This window comes from Oncorhynchus mykiss, chromosome 20 (genome assembly GCF_057628025.1).
Source record: "Oncorhynchus mykiss isolate SJ-2025 chromosome 20, ASM5762802v1, whole genome shotgun sequence".
Taxonomy (NCBI): domain Eukaryota; kingdom Metazoa; phylum Chordata; class Actinopteri; order Salmoniformes; family Salmonidae; genus Oncorhynchus; species Oncorhynchus mykiss.
In genome coordinates this window covers 27,749,315-27,772,691 of record NC_143041.1, presented here as the reverse complement: position 1 = coordinate 27,772,691, position 23,377 = coordinate 27,749,315, and the positions used below count along the sequence as shown (strand labels likewise).

General features: G+C 40.8%; 1 protein-coding gene across 1 annotated transcript in view; it reads left to right on the top strand.

The window, feature by feature from the left end:
• The window catches only part of LOC149974533 (cytohesin-3-like), a 42,502-nt gene that overhangs the window by 5,231 nt on the left and 13,894 nt on the right, over positions 1-23,377 (top strand). The window contains exons 2-9 of the mRNA XM_090212801.1: positions 17,104-17,186; positions 17,701-17,765; positions 18,177-18,243; positions 18,442-18,560; positions 20,297-20,377; positions 20,567-20,679; positions 21,981-22,129; positions 22,204-22,315. Coding sequence (XP_090068927.1) covers positions 17,104-17,186; positions 17,701-17,765; positions 18,177-18,243; positions 18,442-18,560; positions 20,297-20,377; positions 20,567-20,679; positions 21,981-22,129; positions 22,204-22,315 — 789 coding nt within the window. The remainder of the gene's footprint in view (positions 1-17,103; positions 17,187-17,700; positions 17,766-18,176; positions 18,244-18,441; positions 18,561-20,296; positions 20,378-20,566; positions 20,680-21,980; positions 22,130-22,203; positions 22,316-23,377) is intronic.

The following is a 23,377-nucleotide window of genomic DNA, read 5'->3' as shown; positions in this document are numbered from 1 at the left end:
TGTTGGAATGGGGTTATTACTAAGTGCTCTGTTGGAATGGGTTTATTATTAAGTGCTCTGTTGGAATGTTTTTTTTAACGAAGTGCTCTGTTGGAATGGGGTTATTACTAAGTGCTCTGTTGGAATGGTTTTTTTACTAAGTGCTCTGTTGGAATGGGTTTATTACTAAGTGCTCTGTTGGAATGTTTTTTTTACTAAGTGCTCTGTTGGAATGGGTTTATTATTAAGTGCTCTGTTGGAATGTTTTTTTTACTACGTGCTCTGTTGGAATGGGGTTTTATTAAGTGCTCTGTTGGAATGTTTTTTTTATTAAGTGCTCTGTTGGAATGTGTTTTTTATTAAGTGCTCTGTTGGAATGTTTTTTTACAAAGTGCTCTGTTGGAATGTTTTTTTTATTAAGTGCTCTGTTGGAATGTTTTTTTTACAAAGTGCTCTGTTGGAATGGGGTTATTACTAAGTGCTCTGTTGGAATGGGTTTATTATTAAGTGCTCTGTTGGAATGTTTTTTTTAACGAAGTGCTCTGTTGGAATGGGGTTATTACTAAGTGCTCTGTTGGAATGTTTTTTTTACTACGTGCTCTGTTGGAATGGGGTTTTTACTAAGTGCTCTGTTGGAATGGGTTTTTTATTAAGTGCTCTGTTGGAATGGGGTTATTACTAAGTGCTCTGTTGGAATGATTTTTTTATTAAGTGCTCTGTTGGAATGGGTTTTTATTAAGTGCTCTGTTGGAATGTTTTTTTTATTAAGTGCTCTGTTGGAATGTGTTTTTTATTAAGTGCTCTGTTGGAATGTGTTTTTTACTAAGTGCTCTGTTGGAATGGGGTTATTACTAAGTGCTCTGTTGCAATGGGTTTTTTACTAAGTGCTGTGTGTCTTGTCAGTATTTCTTGTGTCCGGATCCTGATAACCTTAGTGACACCATCTCTCTTTCAACATGCTTTCTTCTATCTGACCGTGGGAAACACCAAGGAAACCCCTTTCCTTCCATTCTCTCTGGGCAGAAAGTGTTTTTTTTATTAAGTGCTCTGTTGGAATGTTATTTTTACAAAGTGCTCTGTTGGAATGTTTTTTTTAACGAAGTGCTCTGTTGGAATGGGGTTATTACTAAGTGCTCTGTTGGAATGGGTTTATTATTAAGTGCTCTGTTGGAATGTTTTTTTTAACGAAGTGCTCTGTTGGAATGGGGTTATTACTAAGTGCTCTGTTGGAATGGTTTTTTTACTAAGTGCTCTGTTGGAATGGGTTTATTACTAAGTGCTCTGTTGGAATGTTTTTTTTACTAAGTGCTCTGTTGGAATGGGTTTATTATTAAGTGCTCTGTTGGAATGTTTTTTTTACTACGTGCTCTGTTGGAATGGGGTTTTATTAAGTGCTCTGTTGGAATGTTTTTTTTATTAAGTGCTCTGTTGGAATGTGTTTTTTATTAAGTGCTCTGTTGGAATGTTTTTTTACAAAGTGCTCTGTTGGAATGTTTTTTTTATTAAGTGCTCTGTTGGAATGTTTTTTTTACAAAGTGCTCTGTTGGAATGGGGTTATTACTAAGTGCTCTGTTGGAATGGGTTTATTATTAAGTGCTCTGTTGGAATGTTTTTTTTAACGAAGTGCTCTGTTGGAATGGGGTTATTACTAAGTGCTCTGTTGGAATGTTTTTTTTACTACGTGCTCTGTTGGAATGGGGTTTTTACTAAGTGCTCTGTTGGAATGGGTTTTTTATTAAGTGCTCTGTTGGAATGGGGTTATTACTAAGTGCTCTGTTGGAATGATTTTTTTATTAAGTGCTCTGTTGGAATGGGTTTTTATTAAGTGCTCTGTTGGAATGTTTTTTTTATTAAGTGCTCTGTTGGAATGTGTTTTTTATTAAGTGCTCTGTTGGAATGTGTTTTTTACTAAGTGCTCTGTTGGAATGGGGTTATTACTAAGTGCTCTGTTGCAATGGGTTTTTTACTAAGTGCTGTGTGTCTTGTCAGTATTTCTTGTGTCCGGATCCTGATAACCTTAGTGACACCATCTCTCTTTCAACATGCTTTCTTCTATCTGACCGTGGGAAACACCAAGGAAACCCCTTTCCTTCCATTCTCTCTGGGCAGAAAGTGTTTTTTTTATTAAGTGCTCTGTTGGAATGTTATTTTTACAAAGTGCTCTGTTGGAATGTTTTTTTTAACGAAGTGCTCTGTTGGAATGGGTTTATTATTAAGTGCTCTGTTGGAATGTTTTTTTTAACGAAGTGCTCTGTTGGAATGGGGTTATTACTAAGTGCTCTGTTGGAATGGTTTTTTTACTAAGTGCTCTGTTGGAATGGGTTTATTACTAAGTGCTCTGTTGGAATGTTTTTTTTACTAAGTGCTCTGTTGGAATGGGTTTATTATTAAGTGCTCTGTTGGAATGTTTTTTTTACTACGTGCTCTGTTGGAATGGGGTTTTATTAAGTGCTCTGTTGGAATGTTTTTTTTATTAAGTGCTCTGTTGGAATGTGTTTTTTATTAAGTGCTCTGTTGGAATGTTTTTTTACAAAGTGCTCTGTTGGAATGTTTTTTTTATTAAGTGCTCTGTTGGAATGTTTTTTTTACAAAGTGCTCTGTTGGAATGGGGTTATTACTAAGTGCTCTGTTGGAATGGGTTTATTATTAAGTGCTCTGTTGGAATGTTTTTTTTAACGAAGTGCTCTGTTGGAATGGGGTTATTACTAAGTGCTCTGTTGGAATGTTTTTTTTACTAAGTGCTCTGTTGGAATGGGTTTATTACTAAGTGCTCTGTTGTAATGTTTTTTTTACTAAGTGCTCTGTTGGAATGGGTTTATTACTAAGTGCTCTGTTGTAATGTTTTTTTTACTAAGTGCTCTGTTGGAATGGGTTTATTACTAAGTGCTCTGTTGGAATGTTTTTTTTACTAAGTGCTCTGTTGGAATGGGTTTATTATTAAGTGCTCTGTTGGAATGTTTTTTTTACTACGTGCTCTGTTGGAATGGGGTTTTATTAAGTGCTCTGTTGGAATGTTTTTTTTATTAAGTGCTCTGTTGGAATGTGTTTTTTATTAAGTGCTCTGTTGGAATGTTTTTTTACAAAGTGCTCTGTTGGAATGTTTTTTTTATTAAGTGCTCTGTTGGAATGTTTTTTTTACAAAGTGCTCTGTTGGAATGGGGTTATTACTAAGTGCTCTGTTGGAATGGGTTTATTATTAAGTGCTCTGTTGGAATGTTTTTTTTAACGAAGTGCTCTGTTGGAATGGGGTTATTACTAAGTGCTCTGTTGGAATGTTTTTTTTACTAAGTGCTCTGTTGGAATGGGTTTATTACTAAGTGCTCTGTTGTAATGTTTTTTTTACTAAGTGCTCTGTTGGAATGGGTTTATTACTAAGTGCTCTGTTGTAATGTTTTTTTTACTAAGTGCTCTGTTGGAATGGGTTTATTATTAAGTGCTCTGTTGGAATGTTTTTTTTACTACGTGCTCTGTTGGAATGGGGTTTTTACTAAGTGCTCTGTTGGAATGGGTTTTTTATTAAGTGCTCTGTTGGAATGGGGTTATTACTAAGTGCTCTGTTGGAATGATTTTTTTATTAAGTGCTCTGTTGGAATGGGTTTTTATTAAGTGCTCTGTTGGAATGTTTTTTTTATTAAGTGCTCTGTTGGAATGTGTTTTTTATTAAGTGCTCTGTTGGAATGTTTTTTTACAAAGTGCTCTGTTGGAATGTTTTTTTACAAAGTGCTCTGTTGGAATGTTTTTTTTATTAAGTGCTCTGTTGGAATGTTATTTTTACAAAGTGCTCTGTTGGAATGTTTTTTTTAACGAAGTGCTCTGTTGGAATGGGTTTATTATTAAGTGCTCTGTTGGAATGTTTTTTTTAACGAAGTGCTCTGTTGGAATGGGGTTATTACTAAGTGCTCTGTTGGAATGTTTTTTTTACTAAGTGCTCTGTTGGAATGGGTTTATTACTAAGTGCTCTGTTGGAATGTTTTTTTTACTAAGTGCTCTGTTGGAATGGGTTTATTATTAAGTGCTCTGTTGGAATGTTTTTTTTACTACGTGCTCTGTTGGAATGGGGTTTTATTAAGTGCTCTGTTGGAATGTTTTTTTTATTAAGTGCTCTGTTGGAATGTGTTTTTTATTAAGTGCTCTGTTGGAATGTTTTTTTACAAAGTGCTCTGTTGGAATGTTTTTTTTATTAAGTGCTCTGTTGGAATGTTTTTTTTACAAAGTGCTCTGTTGGAATGGGGTTATTACTAAGTGCTCTGTTGGAATGGGTTTATTATTAAGTGCTCTGTTGGAATGTTTTTTTTAACGAAGTGCTCTGTTGGAATGGGGTTATTACTAAGTGCTCTGTTGGAATGTTTTTTTTACTAAGTGCTCTGTTGGAATGGGTTTATTACTAAGTGCTCTGTTGTAATGTTTTTTTTACTAAGTGCTCTGTTGGAATGGGTTTATTACTAAGTGCTCTGTTGTAATGTTTTTTTTACTAAGTGCTCTGTTGGAATGGGTTTATTATTAAGTGCTCTGTTGGAATGTTTTTTTTACTACGTGCTCTGTTGGAATGGGGTTTTTACTAAGTGCTCTGTTGGAATGGGTTTTTTATTAAGTGCTCTGTTGGAATGGGGTTATTACTAAGTGCTCTGTTGGAATGATTTTTTTATTAAGTGCTCTGTTGGAATGGGTTTTTATTAAGTGCTCTGTTGGAATGTTTTTTTTATTAAGTGCTCTGTTGGAATGTGTTTTTTATTAAGTGCTCTGTTGGAATGTTTTTTTACAAAGTGCTCTGTTGGAATGTTTTTTTACAAAGTGCTCTGTTGGAATGTTTTTTTTATTAAGTGCTCTGTTGGAATGTTATTTTTACAAAGTGCTCTGTTGGAATGTTTTTTTTATTAAGTGCTCTGTTGGAATGGGGTTATTACTAAGTGCTCTGTTGGAATGTTGTTTTTACTAAGTGCTCTGTTGGAATGGGTTTATTATTAAGTGCTCTGTTGGAATGTTTTTTTTACTAAGTGCTCTGTTGGAATGGGTTTATTACTAAGTGCTCTGTTGGAATGTTTTTTTTACTAAGTGCTCTGTTGGAATAGGGTTTTTACTAAGTGCTCTGTTGGAATTATTTTTTTACTAAGTGCTCTGTTGGAATGGGGTTTTTACTAAGTGCTCTGTTGGAATGTTTTTTTTACTAAGTGCTCTGTTGGAATGGGGTTATTACTAAGTGCTCTGTTGGAATGGGGTTTTTACTAAGTGCTCTGTTGGAATGGGGTTATTACTAAGTGCTCTGTTGGAAGGTTTTTTTTACTAAGTGGTCTGTTGGAATGGGGTTTTTACTAAGTGCTCTGTTGGAATGGGGTTATTACTAAGTGCTCTGTTGGAATGGGGTTTCTACTAAGTGCTCTGTTGGAATGTTTTTTTTACTAAGTGCTCTGTTGGAATGGGTTTTTTACTAAGTGCTCTGTTGGAATGGGTTTTTTATTAAGTGCTCTGTTGGAATGGGGTTATTACTAAGTGCTCTGTTGGAATTATTTTTTTGTTAAGTGCTCTGTTGGAATGGGTTTTTATTAAGTGCTCTGTTGGAATGTTTTTTTTATTAAGTGCTCTGTTGGAATGTGTTTTTTATTAAGTGCTCTGTTGGAATGTTTTTTTACAAAGTGCTCTGTTGGATTATTTTTTTTATTAAGTGCTCTGTTGGAATGTTTTTTTACAAAGTGCTCTGTTGGAATGTTTTTTTTATTAAGTGCTCTGTTGGAATGTTATTTTTACAAAGTGCTCTGTTGGAATGTTTTTTTTATTAAGTGCTCTGTTGGAATGGGGTTATTACTAAGTGCTCTGTTGGAATGTTTTTTTTATTAAGTGCTCTGTTGGAATGGGGTTATTATTAATTGCTCTGTTGGAATGTTTTTTTTACTAAGTGCTCTGTTGGAATGGGTTTATTATTAAGTGCTCTGTTGGAATGGGTTTTTTACTAAGTGCTCTGTTGGAATGGTGTTTTTACTAAGTGCTCTGTTGGAATGTTTTTTTTTACTAAGTGCTCTGTTGGAATGGGGTTTTTTACTAAGTGCTCTGTTGGAATGTGTTTTTTACTAAGTGCTCTGTTGGAATGGGGTTTTTACTAAGTGCTCTGTTGGAATGGGGTTTTTACTAAGTGCTCTGTTGGAATGTTTTTTTTACTAAGTGCTCTGTTGGAATGGGGTTTTTACTAAGTGCTCTGTTGGAATGTGTTTTTTACTAAGTGCTCTGTTGGAATGGGGTTATTACTAAGTGCTCTGTTGGAATGGGGTTTTTACTAAGTGCTCTGTTGGAATGTTTTTTTTACTAAGTGCTCTGTTGGAATGGGGTTTTTACTAAGTGCTCTGTTGGAATGTGTTTTTTACTAAGTGCTCTGTTGGAATGGGGTTATTACTAAGTGCTCTGTTGGAATGGGGTTATTACTAAGTGCTCTGTTGGAATGGGTTTTTTACTAAGTGCTCTGTTGGAATGGGGTTATTACTAAGTGCTCTGTTGGAATGGGGTTATTACTAAGTGCTCTGTTGGAATGGGTTTTTTACTAAGTGCTGTGTGTCTTGTCAGTATTTCTTGTGTCCGGATCCTGATAACCTTAGTGACACCATCTCTCTTTCAACATGCTTTCTTCTATCTGACCGTGGGAAACACCAAGGAAACCCCTTTCCTTCCATTCTCTCTGGGCAGAAAGTGTCTGTGTTTGTGCATGATTTGTGTGTATGATTTGTGTGTGTGTGTGCATGATTGTGTGTGTGTATTTGTTCTTTGGGACTGTAGGTTACGGTGTTGAGGGGCAGTTAATTCTGTCAATAGGCTTTTCTTATCAGAAATGGGCACCTTGACAACAATTATTTTTTCAAATTAATACTTTATTATTTTATGTTGAATTCATCTCCATTTTCCTGTCAATTCCTTTGGCTTTCATTCTGTATCTTGGAGACTGTAATTATGCCTTTTATCAATCTCACTGGGCATGGAAACATACATGTTCTTTGAGAAGAACATCAATACAAACTGCTTGAGTCTTTGGGGTGTTGAAGTTTTATGAGTTGAAGTTTTACATTAGTGGTTTCCTGCCCCGAATCTACACTATAGGTCTATTTCGTTGGCCAGCAATCTTTGTTGTGGCGGTAGGGTGAGGGGTGTGAGGGGACATTAGGAAGTCATTATTGCCATGCTGTGGGTGCCTTTTGGCTGGTCTGTAGCTCGAACACTGCCTGGAGGGCCTTCTGGCTTGCACAAGGCATCTGCTAGCTACAGCCATAGGCTATATGGCTACATCAGATACAGCCAGTCAACTAACTAGCCCCCCTACACAGCTGTTTCTCTCTCTGCCCTTCTGGTTTGTCAGAATAAGTCCTGTTTTCTTTCTTATGTTTTCTTTTACCATCCTGTGTCTTACTGTCTTCCTTCCCGACTGTATCTTCATGACATATTTCTACTCTGTGTGCTATATGATCCATGTTATATTTAAAGGCCAAAATAGGCTTTAACTTGATTATTTTGAGATTACCAGAATGAGAATATAATATGTTTGTCCATCCTTAAGGTAGCCTTTATGAGGCCTCCTACCATGTTGCCTTATTGAAACAGCTTAAAAGGAGATTTAGAAAAAAATAATTCTGTTAATTTTGACTGTTAAGATTGAGTTTAGTGTATTGTGGGACGACATTGAAGGATTAGGCTATACAGTAGACACACACACACACACACACACACACACACTGTTTAAGGGGTGAGGCATCATTGGCACTGCACAGACTAGGTTTAAGGAGGGATTGAGAGGGACTCTTAAAGGATTCCAGTACTGCTGCCTCATCTGTAGAGAAACACCACATATGGAATTGATTATGGGGAATACTGAGGAGGCTTCCCAATGTGTTTTCAGTGCCATAGAAGAGAGGGTAGTGGACTAGCACGTACGACTGTCTGGAAGAGTTGGCATGTCCCACAGATCATTTTGTTTGGATGCAATCTATTGCCTCGATTGTTAATGAGTTATCAAATTAGGAAGAATGAGAAGAGAGACAGACAGGGGTGGAGTTCAGATGGAGGGGGAGAGAGGAGAAGAGATGGAGAAGGAAAGCGAGAGACTGAGAAATAGCAAAAGAGAGAGAGAGAGAGAGAGAGAGAGACGGTACTTTCCTTGAGTAATAATGATCTTATTTCACTAGTAGGGGAACTAAATGGAAGTAGATCCAATTTTAAGGGGGTAGTTAGAGGCTGGATAGAGGCTGGAGGCTACGTGGGTTGTGTGTGTTTCTTGGCCAGGCTAGGTAACTGCTGCTCTCTGGTAGAGCTGGGCAATATGGACAAAAATCCATATCATGATAAATTGACTGAATTATCATGATAACGATCAATTGAACGCTAAGTTTACAACATTAGTGTGCACCAGTTACTTTTTTACATTACCCTTTAAACTACTACTACTACATTTAATGTTGTGGCTATCAATTATCCCGTTAGCAATAGCCTATATTAAGACTTATTTCATTTCAAATGTCACATTCCGCTAGTAAAGGCTACTTATCGATATCAGTAAAATGTCCTCAATAAATGGTTAGTTCGGTCGGTATCAATAATTTTTGGTTTATCATCCCAGCTCTACTCTCTGGAGCACTCAGCCCTGTGGCCCTGCGAACACAAGTATGTAGAACCAGAACACCTATTTAGAGTTCACAGGCATTCTAAAAGGAAGAAGTGTGCTGTGCTTGTGTTTTCAGGGATTCTAAAAGGAAGAAGTGTGCTGTGCTTGTGTTTTCAGGGATTCTAAAAGGAAGAAGTGTGCTGTGCTTGTGTTTTCAGGGATTCTAAAAGGAAGAAGTGTGCTGTGCTTGTGTTTTCAGGGATTCTAAAAGGAAGAAGTGTGCTGTGCTTGTGTTTTCAGGGATTCTAAAAGGAAGAAGTATGCTGTGCTTGTGTTTTCAGGGATTCTAAAAGAAAGAAGTTTGCTGTGCTTGTGTTTTCAGGGATTCTAAAAGGAAGAAGTGTGCTGTGCTTGTGTTTTCAGGGATTCTAAAAGGAAGAAGTGTGCTGTGCTTGTGTTTTCAGGGATTCTAAAAGGAAGAAGTGTGCTGTGCTTCTGTTTTCAGGGATTCTAAAAGGAAGAAGTGTGCTGTGCTTGTGTTTTCAGGGATTCTAAAAGGAAGAAGTGTGCTGTGCTTGTGTTTTCAGGGATTCTAAAAGGAAGAAGTGTGCTGTGCTTGTGTTTTCAGGGATTCTAAAAGGAGGTGTGCTTATAGCTAGTAACTACACAAGACACACAGGTAGACATCAAAGGTGTGCTTATAGCTAGTAACTACACAAGATGTACATGTAGACATCAAAGGTGTGCTTATAGATTGTATAAACGTCCACCTTAACACAATAACACAGAAGTCAGTAAATGTCTTAGGTGTTCCATGACTGTTATTTTGAAGTGGCCTGTGTATCTAGTCTTTCAAGCCTCCAGCAGGTCAGCCAAAGACAGCTTTGCTCCGCCCGGTCAGAGTAGACAAGCATCAACATCCTGGACTTCCAGGCAACAATCTCCAGGCAGTGGTTTTGTCTTCAGTCTTCACAGTCACTCAACCCCCATCCAGCTCTCTGATTAGAAGTGGGTGCCAGAAACAGCATCAATCTCATTCCAAGGTGTATCAAATCTGCATAAATACGAATGTACTGGCAGCAGGCATATGGGCGTGAAGTATCCGGCCCTAGCTGATATAAGGCCCCAGCACATCAAATAAAATATTTACATTCTAGTGGTGATCCTGAGCAGATGTTGGGCATGAGGGGACATGATGTCTGGACAGACCAGGGTGGAGGGAGGGACCACCCGGATGGATGGATCACCCCCTAGCAGGGGTCCGCTCCCTCTCCCTAAAACAGCAGATTACACAATGCAATCATTGGATGGCAGTTTAGTTTAGCTCCCCAGTACTAGATCTTAGATCTCTCTACACCCGGGTACTAGATGCTGCTCTAGTAGCTAAACCCCAAGATATTACCCCCCACAATCTTTGCTCTCCTCCTGCCCAAAGATTTGAGCTATTACTGCAAAATAATGGTATAGTGATCGCTCCTGCATTGTCGTATACACGACAATTCATAGATGCACATAGATGGATCCACAAAGCAGTGAGGTGCAACATACTCAACTATTGAAAAGGCCAAACAGCAGCCAGATCATACGTTCATGAAAATAATACACTTCCATTAGCTACACTGACTAACATAGAGAATACAGTACACACTCATCATAACCCACTGCCCTTTGACTTGCCCTGTACTAATCATTCCCCAAATTCTTGCGTCTTGACAAACTGCCAGGTCGCATCCCCGTACAGCTAAACAAGACTACAAATGTTTGTTACTGTGTCTGTCCGTGTTGTCACTGCCAAAGTCAGTTACAGAAGAGAGAGAAAGAGTGGCTGGCTGGCTGGCTGGCCATTGGAAACAACATCTGTGGGTGTGCACTGTATACATCCCACTTCCACTGTGGCCGTCAGCCCCATGGTCCGATTGGGATTAAGAGCTGTGGGGGTGGGTATTAGCGGGTTTAAAGCCAGCTGGCAGCACGAGCGTGTGCCTGTGTGTGTGCTACAGTTTGTATGTATGCATGTACAGTGCTGTGAAAAAGTATTTGCTCGCTTTCAAATGTTCTCTTTTTGCATATGTTTGATACGGAGTATTATCAGATCTTCATCCAAAACCTAATATTAGAAACTGAGTTTAAAAAGAAAATAATACTTTTATTTTTTATTTAATTAACACATTTATACAACACCCAATTCCCCTGTGTGAAAAAGTAATTTCCCCCTACACTAAATAACTGGTCGTGCCACCTTTAGCTGCAATGACTGCAATCAAATGCTTTCTGTAGTTGTTGATCAGTCTCTCACATCGCTGTGGAGGAATTTTGGCGAAGCATCCCCAAACCATCCCAATACCACCACTATGCTTGACCGTTGGTATGAGGTTTTTACTGTGGAATGCAGTGTTTGGTTTTCGCCAGACATCATGGGACCAATGTCATCCAAAAAGTTATTCTTTTGACGCATCTGTCTGTGGAACATTCTCCCAAGAGTCTTGATGATCATCTAGGTGCTTCCAGGTGCTTTTTGGAAAACTTGAGTCAGCTTTCTATTTTCCATTTATCATCCTTGAAATGTTTCTACAACTTGATTGGAGTCCACCTGTGGTAATTTTAATTGATTGGACATGATTTGGAAAGGCATACACCTGTCTATATAAGGTCCCACAGTTGACAGTGTGCATGTCAGAGAGCAAAAACCAAACCATGAGGTCGAAGGAATTGTCCGTAGAGCTCTGAGACAGGATTGTGTCGAGGCACAGATCTGGGGAAGGGTACCATTTTTTTTATGCAGCATTCAAGGTCCCCAAGAACACAGTGGCCTCCATGATTCTTAAATGGAATAAGTTAGGAACCACCAAGACTCTTTCTAGAACTGGCCGCCCGGCCAAACTGAGCAATCTGGTGAGAAGGGCCTTGGTTAGGGAGGTGACCAAGAACCCGATGGTCACTCTGACAGAGCTCTAGAGTCTCTCTGTGGAGATGGGGGAACCTTCCAGAAGGACAACCATCTCTGCAGCACTTCACCAATCAGGCCTTTATGGTAGAGTGATCAGATGGAAGACACTCCTCAGTAAAAGGCGCATGACAACCCACTTGGAGTTTGCTAAAAGGCATCTAAAGACTCTCAGACCATGAGAAACAAGGTTCTCTGGTCTGATGAAACCAAGATTGAACTCTTTGGCCTGAATGCCAAGCGTCACGTCTGGAGGAAACCTGGCACCATTCCTCAGGTGAAGCATGGTGGTGGTGGCAGCATCATGTTGTGGGGATGTTTTTCAGCGGCAGGGACTGGGAGACTAGTCAGGTTCGAGGGAAAGATAAATGGCGCAAATTACAGAGAAATCCTTGATGAAAACCTGCTCCAGTGCGCTCAGGACCTCAGACTGGGACGGAGGTTCACCTTCCAACAGGACAACGACCCTAAGCACACAGTCAAGGCAACGCAGGAGTGGCTTTGGGACAAGTCTCTGAATGTCCTTGAGTGGCCCAGCCAGAGCCCGGAGTTTAACCAAATCGAACATCTATGGAGAGACTTGAAAATACCCGTGCAGCAACGCTCCCCATCCAACCTAACAGAGCTTGAGAGGGTCTGCAGAAAATAATGTGAGAAACTCCCCAAATACAGGTGTGCCAAGCTTGTAGTGTCATACCCAAGAAGACTCAAGGCTGTAATCGCTGCCAAAGGTGCTTCAACAAAGTACAGAGTAAAAGGTCTGAATAGTTATGTAAATGTGATATTGCAGTTTATACATTTTTATGCATTTTTTATCGTTTCTAAAAAACTGTTTTTGCTTTGTCATTATCGGGTATTGTGTTTTCATTGATGAGGGTAAAAAAACAATTTAATCAATTTTAGAATAAGGCTGTGACCTAACAAAATTTGGAAAAAGTTGAGGGGTCTGAATACTTTCCGAATGCACTGTATTTATGTATGTATCAGAGGAGTCTGGATTGGAGGAGCCATAGGAGGACTGCTCATTGTTATTGATGTAATAAATGGAACGGAGTCAAACTTGTGGATTCCATAAATTTGATGTTTGATACAATTCCATCCATTACAATGAGCCCGTTCTCCTATAGCCCCCCCCCCACCGGCCTCCTAAGGTATGAGGTTGGTGGCACCTTAATCGGGGAGGACGGGCACATAGTAATGGCTGGAGCTGAATAAGTGGAAAGGTATCAACAACATCAAACCGATGGCTTCCATATGTTTGATACCATTCCATTCATTCTGTTCCAGACATTATTATGAGCCTTCCTCCCCTCAGCAGCCTCCACTGATGTGCATGCATCTGTATATGTATGTTTGTATCTATGTGCGTGTGTCTGTCTATGTGCTCCTGCATCTGCGTGTGTGCATGACGTGTGTCCCTGTAAATGTGTGTTTGTGCGTGCATGTGAGGCCAGTGAGGGGAGTCCAAGTGGTATAAAGTTAAAGGGATTGGTGACAACAGGCTTTAGATTACAGGTTATAGCCAGAGGAGGCTCTCAGAGACAGCCTGCCTGGCCTGTCTATCTCATCCCATCTCCCTGCTGGGGCCAGTGGGGTGACAGGGTTCTCCCATGCTCCAACACACAGACCAGGCTAGCTAGAGGACAGTAAAGACAACCCGCCAGGCTGTGCCCATTACCCAGTTTAGCTTTTAAAATGGTAAGTTGGCCCATGTACAGTAACAGAGTATGGGATTTGGTCTAAGTCCTACTCTGTTTGACTGGTCAAGCTGGGATGAGTGGGGGTTTTAGTAATAGATGGTTATCACACTTTCCAGTCCAACAAGTGGATAAAATGTGATGAAATGGACAGTCTGTTTTGGGTCTATTTGAATGTGTATCATGTGCAAGGGTAGTTTGTACTGTAAGCTGACTAAACATAATGAGGTGGGCTTTCTTACCCCCAAATGTATCCCATCCTTGTCAGAGATTCTACAGAGGAATGTGCACAGATCTCAAGTCAGAAGTTGTCTCTGTTACTGTATCATCAACTACCCAGTTGCAGAGGGAGGGTAGTGAACAGTTGGCCGTTTTTGGATGAGGACTTCATCGTAGGGATTTACTCCTAAAATGAGATTGAGGGGATTTGTTTAGGGGGTAAATGTATAGAGGTTTATGGTTATTTATAGATTTACAGAGGCTCTGCTCTGTGGTGCACATGTTGGAATTTATTTAACCCCTGCCCCCTGGCACCATTTTTGCACCTGCTCAACCCAACCTGTCACTCCACTGACTGGAGTAGATTTGACAGAGTAGATGTGTAGCTATTTCAGTGGCACACAACTGCAACTCTCAAATCAATTTGAGATTCAGATAAAACTTTGTTGACATACACTACCGTTCAAAAGTTTGGGGTCACTTAGAAATGTCCTTGTTTTTTAAAGAAAAGCACATGTTTTGTCCATTAAAATAACATCAAATTGATCAGAAATACAGTGTAGACATTGTTAATGTTGTAAATGACTATTGTATGGAATATTGTATGGTCCATTATCAGCAACCATCACTCCTGTGTTCCAATGGCACGCTGTGTTAGCTAATCCAAGTTTATCATTTTAAAAGGCTAATTTATCATTAGAAAACCCTTTTGCAATTATGTTAGCACAGCTGAAAACTGTTTTTTGATTAAAGAAGCAACAAAACTGGCCTTTAGACTAGTTGAGTATCTGGAGCATCAGCATTTGCTGGTTCGATTACAGGCTCAAAATGGCCAGAAACAAAGACCTTTCTTCTGAAACTCGTCAGTCTATTCTTGTTCTGAGAAATGAACACTATTCCATGCAGGAAATTGCCAAGAAACTGAAGATCTCATACAACGCTGTGTACTATTCCCTTCACAGAACAGCACAAACTTGCTCTAACCAGAATAGAAAGAGGAGTGGGAAGCCCCGGTGCACAACTGTGCAAGAGGACAAGTACATTACAGTGTCTAGTTTGAGAAACAGATGCCTCACATGTCCTCAACTGGCAGCTTCATTAAATGGTACCCGCAAAACACCAGTCTCAACGTCAACAGTGAAAAGTCGACTCCGGGATGCTGGCTTTCTAGGCAGAGTTCCTCTGTCCAGTTTCTACGTTCTTTTGCCCATCTTAATCTTTTCTTTTTATTGGTCAGTCTAAGATATGCCTTTTTCTTTGCAACACTGTCTAGAAGGCCAGCATCCCGGAGTCGCCTCTTCACTGTTGACGTTGAGACTGGTGTTTTGCAGGTACTATTTAATGAAGCTGCCAGTTGAGGACTTATGAGGCGTCTGTTTCTCAAACTAGACATTCTAATGTACTTGTCCTCTTGCTCAGTTGTCCACCCTGGCCTCCCACTCCTCTTTCTATTCTGGTTAGAGCCAGTTTGCGCTGTGCTTTTCCTTCAAAAACAAGGACATTTCTAAGTGACCCTAAACATTTGAACGATAATGTACCTGTGGCACCTAGACGGTGTAAACAGGTGGAATACAGACTGGTGAAGAGACATTAACGACTGCTGAAAGTAAGACTGATAAAGACTTGTTTTGTTGATAAAGGAACCATTCAGTTGTTGTGACTGTCAGAGCTCTGGACCCTGTTAGATTCACAAATGACTCTTTCTCTGTCTGCCAACTGGAGACTCTACTAAACTCATTTCCTGGATTAGTCAGAGGGCGGTTGCCAGGGTGGATTGTATTAGCAATCTAATTTGTAAGACCCCCTACCCTATCTTCATGTTTAATGTCCACCACCACTGGACCAGAAGGGTCCATTTATTACCCGTTTTAAATGTACCTTCCCTGCTTTTGCCCAGCTTGTTTCCCTGTTGATCTGATAGATGAAGGTGTGTTTTGCAGGGTGATATAATGGTCAGAGCAGATGTGGTGTAGGGAGGCTTCTGAAGGGAGCTCAGCCTCACATCTCGGCTGCTTAAACCAGACGGAATGCTGCACTCATGTGGTGTGCTCAGTCTGAGCAGTGTTCAGTCTGGTTTAACCAGGCTAGCTCCCATGCACCTTCTCATTAACATCCATGATGAATCAGATAGTAATCAGCCAGATGAATTTACCCAGACGGTCCTATTAACCAGGAGACATATTAGAGCCTCTGGTCTCAGGCAGGGGAAAAACCAGGCTATGTTCTCTCTATGCAGAATATCATCCATCCAACAAGCAAATTACATACATCTAAATATATTTGCTGTAAAAAGCAATAATCTAATATGCGTTGAGTGGATGACGCACATTATTATAGAAATAGACTCCAATGGGTTTCTGGTGAACAGGATTTAAGATTTCTTGTGTTCTTGGTAATAATAAGACAATTCAGTACATTTCTGCTTTGAAATAGGCCAAATTGAAATGAGCAGACATTTCCTATCACAGATAACATTGTGCCACTTCAAATAATAACTTTAGTCATTTCTCAATTGAGAGCTGTGTCAACTTGAACTTGAAACTAATTGCATCACATTCAGTCACAGTTCCACCGAGATTGTATAACCAAAGCGAGGTTAACCCCGAGGATAGCCAGCTAATTATTGTCTCTATTTGGATGTTGAACTCCAGTCAGTGATTATTGTAGCTCCACATCCCTTCTATTGTCGTAGAGCAACACGGACAGCAGCACAGTGAACCAGGAGGAAATGCTTAACTGGCTCTCTGTCTCACTACCTGACCCCCGGACACAAAGTGCAACATAGGATTACATAAAATAGTTAAAGGGAACAATCATTTTGACTTGACTAGTTAAATAAAAGTTAATTATAATTTTTAAAATACTTTACACAGGCATTTGTTTAATTGTTAGTCTTATTAATATCATTGCTGCGATCAATGTTTAGAGCCCTGAGCACCTCTTGTAAGAACTCGAGTTGCCAACTGCTAAATTAGCACTGGGCAGCTCTTGGGTAGGCTCCCATGTTATTTAATTGGCAAGACATGGCTTTAGTTCACTGGTAATGTTATTCGGTTCTGTATAAAGGGAAACTGTGAAGTAAATACTGTATGTTTCCACAGTATCTGTACGCAGTGGCTTGGCATTGATATCAGTCTTGTCATGGTCCTGCTTTATGAAGAGAGATTTAGTGGGTGTATATCTGCCTCTTAGCTGGGTTAATGAAGCCGGATCACAGAGACCCTTCTCTGGTGGTTTCACTGAGAGAGAGAAAGAGAGAGAGGGATAAAGATGGAGAGAGGGATAAAGATGGAGAGAGATGGGGGAAGAGAGGGATAGAGATGGAGAGAGGGATAGAGAGAGGGATGAAAGAGGGATTGAGAGAGAGAGAGAGCGCGAGGGCACTCGTGTCCGCTTCACCTCAGCTCTAAACCCTTGGGCGGTTAAAGAGTCGAGGGCGACGGTTGCGTTAATTTACCAAATTCGCATTTAATGAACGGAAACTTAATCTGGATTGGTTTTATTAATAGAATATTCCCGAGCATTAAAAAGGGTCAGAAAACACTTTCATGTGGAATAGTTAAGACCATTAACCTTTTTTTTTCACAAATTAAGACAAATGTATCTGCTTTGATGTGTGTGACACGGAGTGTAACAAGATGCATCGGCAGTAGACTAAGGATGTTTCTCTCCCTGTGATCTCTCTCTTCTAGTACCTCAGGATCTCTCACTGGAAGAGAGGGGTGAGCTGTCAAACATCCGGCGGAGGAAGAGAGAGCTGCTGGATGATATTGAAGTGGGTAGCCTTGAAGTTGCTTTGCCTCGGCTTCGTAGCTGGGAAAGCTTTGAGGAAGAGTGTATTGTATTTTTCTGACGTGCTCGTGTACAGATGTAGGACCTTTAATTTGATTATATTGTTGCAATATATTTTCTACACCGCCGGAAATGCAAAGTTGTAGTGTATTCAAAGTCTAAAAAAGACTTATAAAGTTTGTAATTTCCACTTTAAAATGTCCGACTTGATTTGCCCTGACAAAAAAATGTATCAACCCCTACAAAAATGTCCATTAATTATAATCCACACAATAGTTATCATGTCCTGTTGCTGCAGGATTATTTTCCTTGTCAAATTAATATTCTACATCTGTAGCCTCTATCATTTTCTCAGAATTACTATTTTGGATCTCTGTCAGTGTCTCTGTTCATTCAACATATGTTTTTGTACAGTACTGCTTTCACTCTTGAAGAGGTTTCTCAGAATACAGCCTATTCCAAGAATCCAATTATATTTATTTTTCTTCCCCTCTCAGCGCTTGAAGTTTGAGATAGCTGAAGTCATGACTGAGATTGAGCAACTAACATGTGTAGGAGAAAGGTGAGTGAACAGCCCATGGTCTCATTCACTGGTGCTTGCATTTGTTTTAACTAACTTGAATAGTGAAGAATTTTGTGCAGTGCTTTCAATCAACCTTAGTCGATGAACCATATCTAATTTCCATACCCAAAATGTGACAGAACTACCTTATAATCTAATTTATCACCATCAGCCTGCTTCGTTTCCCATCACTAGTTGATCCCTATTGGTATATCCGGTGAGAAAAGACATGTCTTAAATCTGGCTCTATGGGTCACAGGCACTAATGGGTCACAGGTGTCCGAACAGACCAAGGTTAAAAAGGCACCTGTGGCTTTTTACATGTAAAGGATTAGTCATGTGTTTGTAGGAGAGGTTGCTTGGTTGTATTGTGGGTTTTTCATGGCTTTCCTTCCACTTCATGTCTCACAGCAAAACAACACAGCGGAACAAACAAATCGCCATGGGGAGGAAGAAATTCAACATGGATCCTAAAAAGGTATTTTCATGTGTATGTGTATAACCAGACCCTCGGGGTTCAGGGAGGGCCACGTCTAAGTATTTTCTTCCGCCTTGGGATAGCTTTTGTGGTGGTGTTGTGTCCAGTAATGGAACCCTGTGATATACTGCTCTGCTAGAATCATTCACCCTTGATTGAGATAAACGGCCCACTGTCTGTCGTCCATTTTGTCTCCAGGGGATCCAGTTTCTCCTGGAGAACGACCTTCTGCAGCACACCCCAGAAGACATCTCTCAGTTCCTCTATAAGGGCGAGGGCCTGAACAAGACGGTCATCGGAGACTACTTAGGGGAGCGGTAAGCCATCCTATCTATCTACCTAGTAGAGAAACTGTTTTCCCTCCCTGTCGTGCTCCCAAAGCCGCGCTGCAGATTTATGTCCACCGCGTGATTAGTCCATTCGCTCGGCGAATATAAGGCCATCCTAGCGGGATATTATGGTCTGGATTTATTGATGAAAGTGACCACCAGGTTCCCTTGGAATACAAATCACCTTGGCAACGAGTCGTCGTGGGTGTCTCTGGTCTCGTCTGCCCCGCTTATGCCAACTCACTGTGGACACCTGCGTAGCAATAAAAAATAGTTAATTCTCCACAACTCAACCCAGAAACACAATGTCAGGTAACAGAGGAGGGGCGTCAGCTTGGGACTAGAGATACGGCAGTTTAAAGGATTTAAAGACAGCATTGTTGGCAGCTTCAGATGATATCAGAAGTGAAAGACCGGGAGGTTAGGTTATATGAAAAACAGGAGGAATAGATGAATGGAGAGAGAGAGAGTCTATGTATTGAAAGAGATGTGCAGTGTGACGCAGACTGTGTGTGTGTGTGTGTGTGTGTGTGTGTGTGTGTGTGTGTGTGTGTGTATGTGTGTGTTTGCATCAGACTGTGTGTGTGTGTGTGTGTGTGTGTGTGTGCCAGACGTGGGTGTGTTGGAGTCAGTCGTCAATATTAAATGTCTAGATGTTAAATCTATGATCCCCCATACGTCCTCTACTGTTCCCGCCTCTAAACCCAGAGGGAATGATCAAAGAGCCAGCCCACTCAGTGGAAATAACTGTAAACATTGGTGGGGCGGCTATACTTAGCATTTAGTCCTAATTGAGTTTACGGGAGGATCTGGAACCTATCATTACACACACTGTAATTACAGATTTAATGGAGAGAAAGAGAGCGAGAGAGGGATGGAAAGGGAGAAAGAGTGGGCGAATCTGTCTTAAATGACACAATCGGACAGGATCTTTGGTAATATGTTAGTAATCCTGTCCTGATTTCCTAGCTCCTCTTATTACTCCGGTTGATACAATACAAGGTTGGATTTTTTTTCCACAGATCATTGTTTTAAGTGAGATTCAGACATACATTAGTAATAAAGCTGTTTTTTTTTGGATCAGCTTCTTTCTCAGGTATTTCTCTCTGTACACACAGCAACTCTTATTTACTTGGAAAACATTGTTACAGAAACATTTCCTGAGTTTGGTTTCCTTCTGAAGTTTATGAGCGATACATAATACAATGAGTTTTCAGGCTCAGGAACATTAAATTGGATGTTAAATTAACCACCTCAGAGGACCACAGGTCACTATGCTTCAAAGGTGATGTTGACTTTCTTCAACAAATCTCTCTCACAAAAGACTGTGTGGATTCTGTTGGCTTGTTTTTCACCAATCAAATGCATCCTTGACCATGTCAAGCTTCAATAGCTCAGCACCTCAAGGTATTGGGATCCATTTCAATAGGCCAGCTGTTAAGATTGCTTCCAGACTCTTGAAGAGTTGTTTTGTATATCAATGAAGGAAGAACATTTTCTGGAATTCAAAGGAAAAGGCATTTGCTTGGGCAAAATAAATCATTTGCAGTGGAAATGTTGTTTTTCCCTTCTGGGCTCAACCTGCGTGTGTGGAACTATTAAATCTCTTCTCCAGGAAATGTTTTGGATATTCCCTTGACAATATTACCACTCTTTGCTTTGGAAAAATGCCTTGAGAAAAAAAAAACACTTCCTGATTGGAATACCTGTCTTTGTGTCCCCAGAGATGAGTTTAACCTCAAGGTGCTGCAGGCGTTCGTAGAGCTCCATGAGTTTGCTGACCTCAACCTCGTCCAGGCCTTAAGGTGAGCTGCATGTTTCCATCATCTAACAGGGAACAAACTAAACAAAACTGCTTTTATAAGGGACAGATGGAGACGTTTCTACATAAAAAGAGACTCTATATGGTACACACTCAATACTGATGATGAAAGTTAATTGTGTTCATCTGTGTTCGATGAAGTGTCTGAATGTTTCTGCTCTGTCTGTTGCAGGCAGTTCCTGTGGAGTTTCCGTCTTCCTGGTGAGGCTCAGAAGATTGACCGGATGATGGAGGCGTTTGCCTCGCGGTACTGCGGCTGTAATCCGGGGGTTTTCCAGTCAACAGGTCAGATCCTCAACATTCAACATTAAGTCTGTCTAGACCCACGGGGGTCAAAACGCTGCTACATTGAAACTTGACATTCACTATTGGTAAGCCCCATAGGGGCTCTAGTCAAAAGTAGTGCACTGTCTAGGGAACAGTGTGCCATTTGGAATTTAATGATAGTGAATGTCCATTCACTGTTTTAGATTAGTTCCTATGAGTTGACCACTGTGGGTCTAGGTCACCCTCAGCCTTGCATTCTCCTTATACGGAAGTAATTCAAATATCACTAATGAATACTTCCTGATCTTGATTGGAGACCTTTGCCGTTGCCATCTGTCCTGGGTCAAAAGTTCACATGTGGAATCAACAACAAGTAGTTTAGCCACCAAAACATCTGGCCATGTAAGCATCTCTTAGGTGGATGAAATACAGTAGGAACGGATGAGACAACTTCTTATTCCCACACAATCCAGAATTATTTACAAAAAAGAGCTACACTACAGTAAGGATAGTATTTCCACCATAGGTAATACATACTTTATAGTTCATTTTCTATGCCTGTCATGGCTCTACCCAGAGAGGGAGGGACTGTGCAGTGAATCTGTGCTCTTCACACAAGACACATCCCACTTGGCACAGAAGTCAATTCAGTGTCTATTCCGCATTGGTTCAACGTCATTTCATTGAAATGACGTGGAAACAACGTTGATTCAACCAGTGTGTGCCCAGTGGGATCTCTGCTCTGAGTAAACCAGGGCAGAACAACAGTACTGTACCAGAATTCCTAACACACTCAGTGGGGGGCTCTGTGGTAGAGACAGACAATGCACTCCGTAGCTCTGGACGGACAGACGGACGGACGGACGGACGGACGGACAGACAGACAGGAGTGCGTCAGAGGGAAACAGAGAATAATCATTTATGTACAGACATGGGCTGGTATGTGTCAGCAGGGAATTAATATACCACCAGTACAATGGAATGTCTACTTTCTACGGACTCTGGGTTTTAGGTTCCGTTAATCCCAAAATGTAGTGCAGGAGTGTCATGGATGCAGGAGTGTCATGGATGCAGGAGTGTCATGGATGCAGGAGTGTCATGGATGCAGGAGAGCAGAGGAAAAGAAAATAAGAAGTTGTTTATTGCTTCTAGATCAATATTCAGATATGATCGATATATTGAGAACAACAGTCTTCCCCAAACACATTAATTGACTCTAGTGTCTCGTATCCCTGGTTAACCTCAGTGAAAGGCAGAGAGGTGTGTCTGTTGAGGTGCGTATCAGTACTAAATATTCATTACTTCTCTCCCTCCTGCAGACACCTGTTATGTGCTGTCGTTTGCCATCATCATGTTGAACACCAGCCTGCACAACCCCAACGTCAGAGACAAGCCCCCTGTAGAGAGATTCATCTCCATGAACAGAGGTATCAACGAGGGAGGAGACCTGCCAGAGGAACTACTCAGGGTAAGACAGAGATAGTGTGCGTGGAGAGGAAACCTTTCCTCCATTACTCAACCTTTTTGTATTCTGTTTTGCAGAATTTATTTGATAGCATCAAAAATGAGCCCTTCAAAATCCCAGAAGACGATGGCAACGATCTGACACACACGTTCTTCAACCCTGACAGAGAGGGATGGCTACTGAAACTAGGTGAGTGACGACCAAAGAATCCACATCTTGGTACTTGGTTCACCAACATACATACAAATGTACTATCTCTGTATTCGCCACGTTTAGGGCAGATGGAAATGTTAGCGATGCGAGAAATGTTGCGCACTTGGCGAAGCAACTCTTTCGTCTCGTATTGTGTTTCTGCACTACTGTCTCGTTCTTCTGTTTCCCCCTCTCTCGCTCCAAAGCATGGTCTGTGTGATTCAGCTGCTCCTTGCTCTGTTGTTCCTTTTATGTCCTTACTGCGTCATTGTTGTCTCTGTTGAATTAGGTAGTGTTTTAAATGTGCCCTCTTGTTTTCCCTCACACCCTTTGACCTGTCACCTTTCTGTTCTTTGACTGGCTGTTTCTTCTTACTCTGCGCTAGGAGGTAGGTACTCCCCCTAAATCCCAGTAGAAGTTACCCCTAACCACTGATACAGGGTCAGCTTTTCCCCATCCCCATGAATGGTTATGGTTAGGATTGAGGGTGGCGGTAAACTGATACTAGATCTATGGTTTAGGACAGCTTCTACTCCTACCCTCCCTCCCTCCCTGCCTCCCACCCCTCTGCTTTACCTCATCCTGAGGTCCCATGCTAACAACATTTAGCTCTTATCTTCCAAGTCAACAGATGTATTAGCTGCTGGCTGGTTAGTGGTCATCTATTAGCTTGTTTGTTGCAGAGATGTGTGTGGATCTGTGACTTATGGTTGACAGGGGTGATGGGGTTATCTAGAATGGGTTGTGTGATCTCTTTGATCTTGGATGAGGATCCACCCATCACATTCCTCCTCTGACTGGCCAACATCTGTCTCACACAGCTCCCATTTATGTTAACCATGATAACATGCTATTTCACTTTTGGGGAACGGTGTACGGCCAGGAGTTTTACAGCCCTCGTTACCCGACCAGGAAAAACTGAGGACCAGTTATTATTGGCTTGTAGCTAGTGTTTAAAAATAGGGACCTAGAGTGATCAGGAAAAACTCCTGGCCCTAGGAAGGGGTGCATTTCCTTTATTTAGGTCATGGGTTTGCACTATGAGAATGTGTTCTGTAT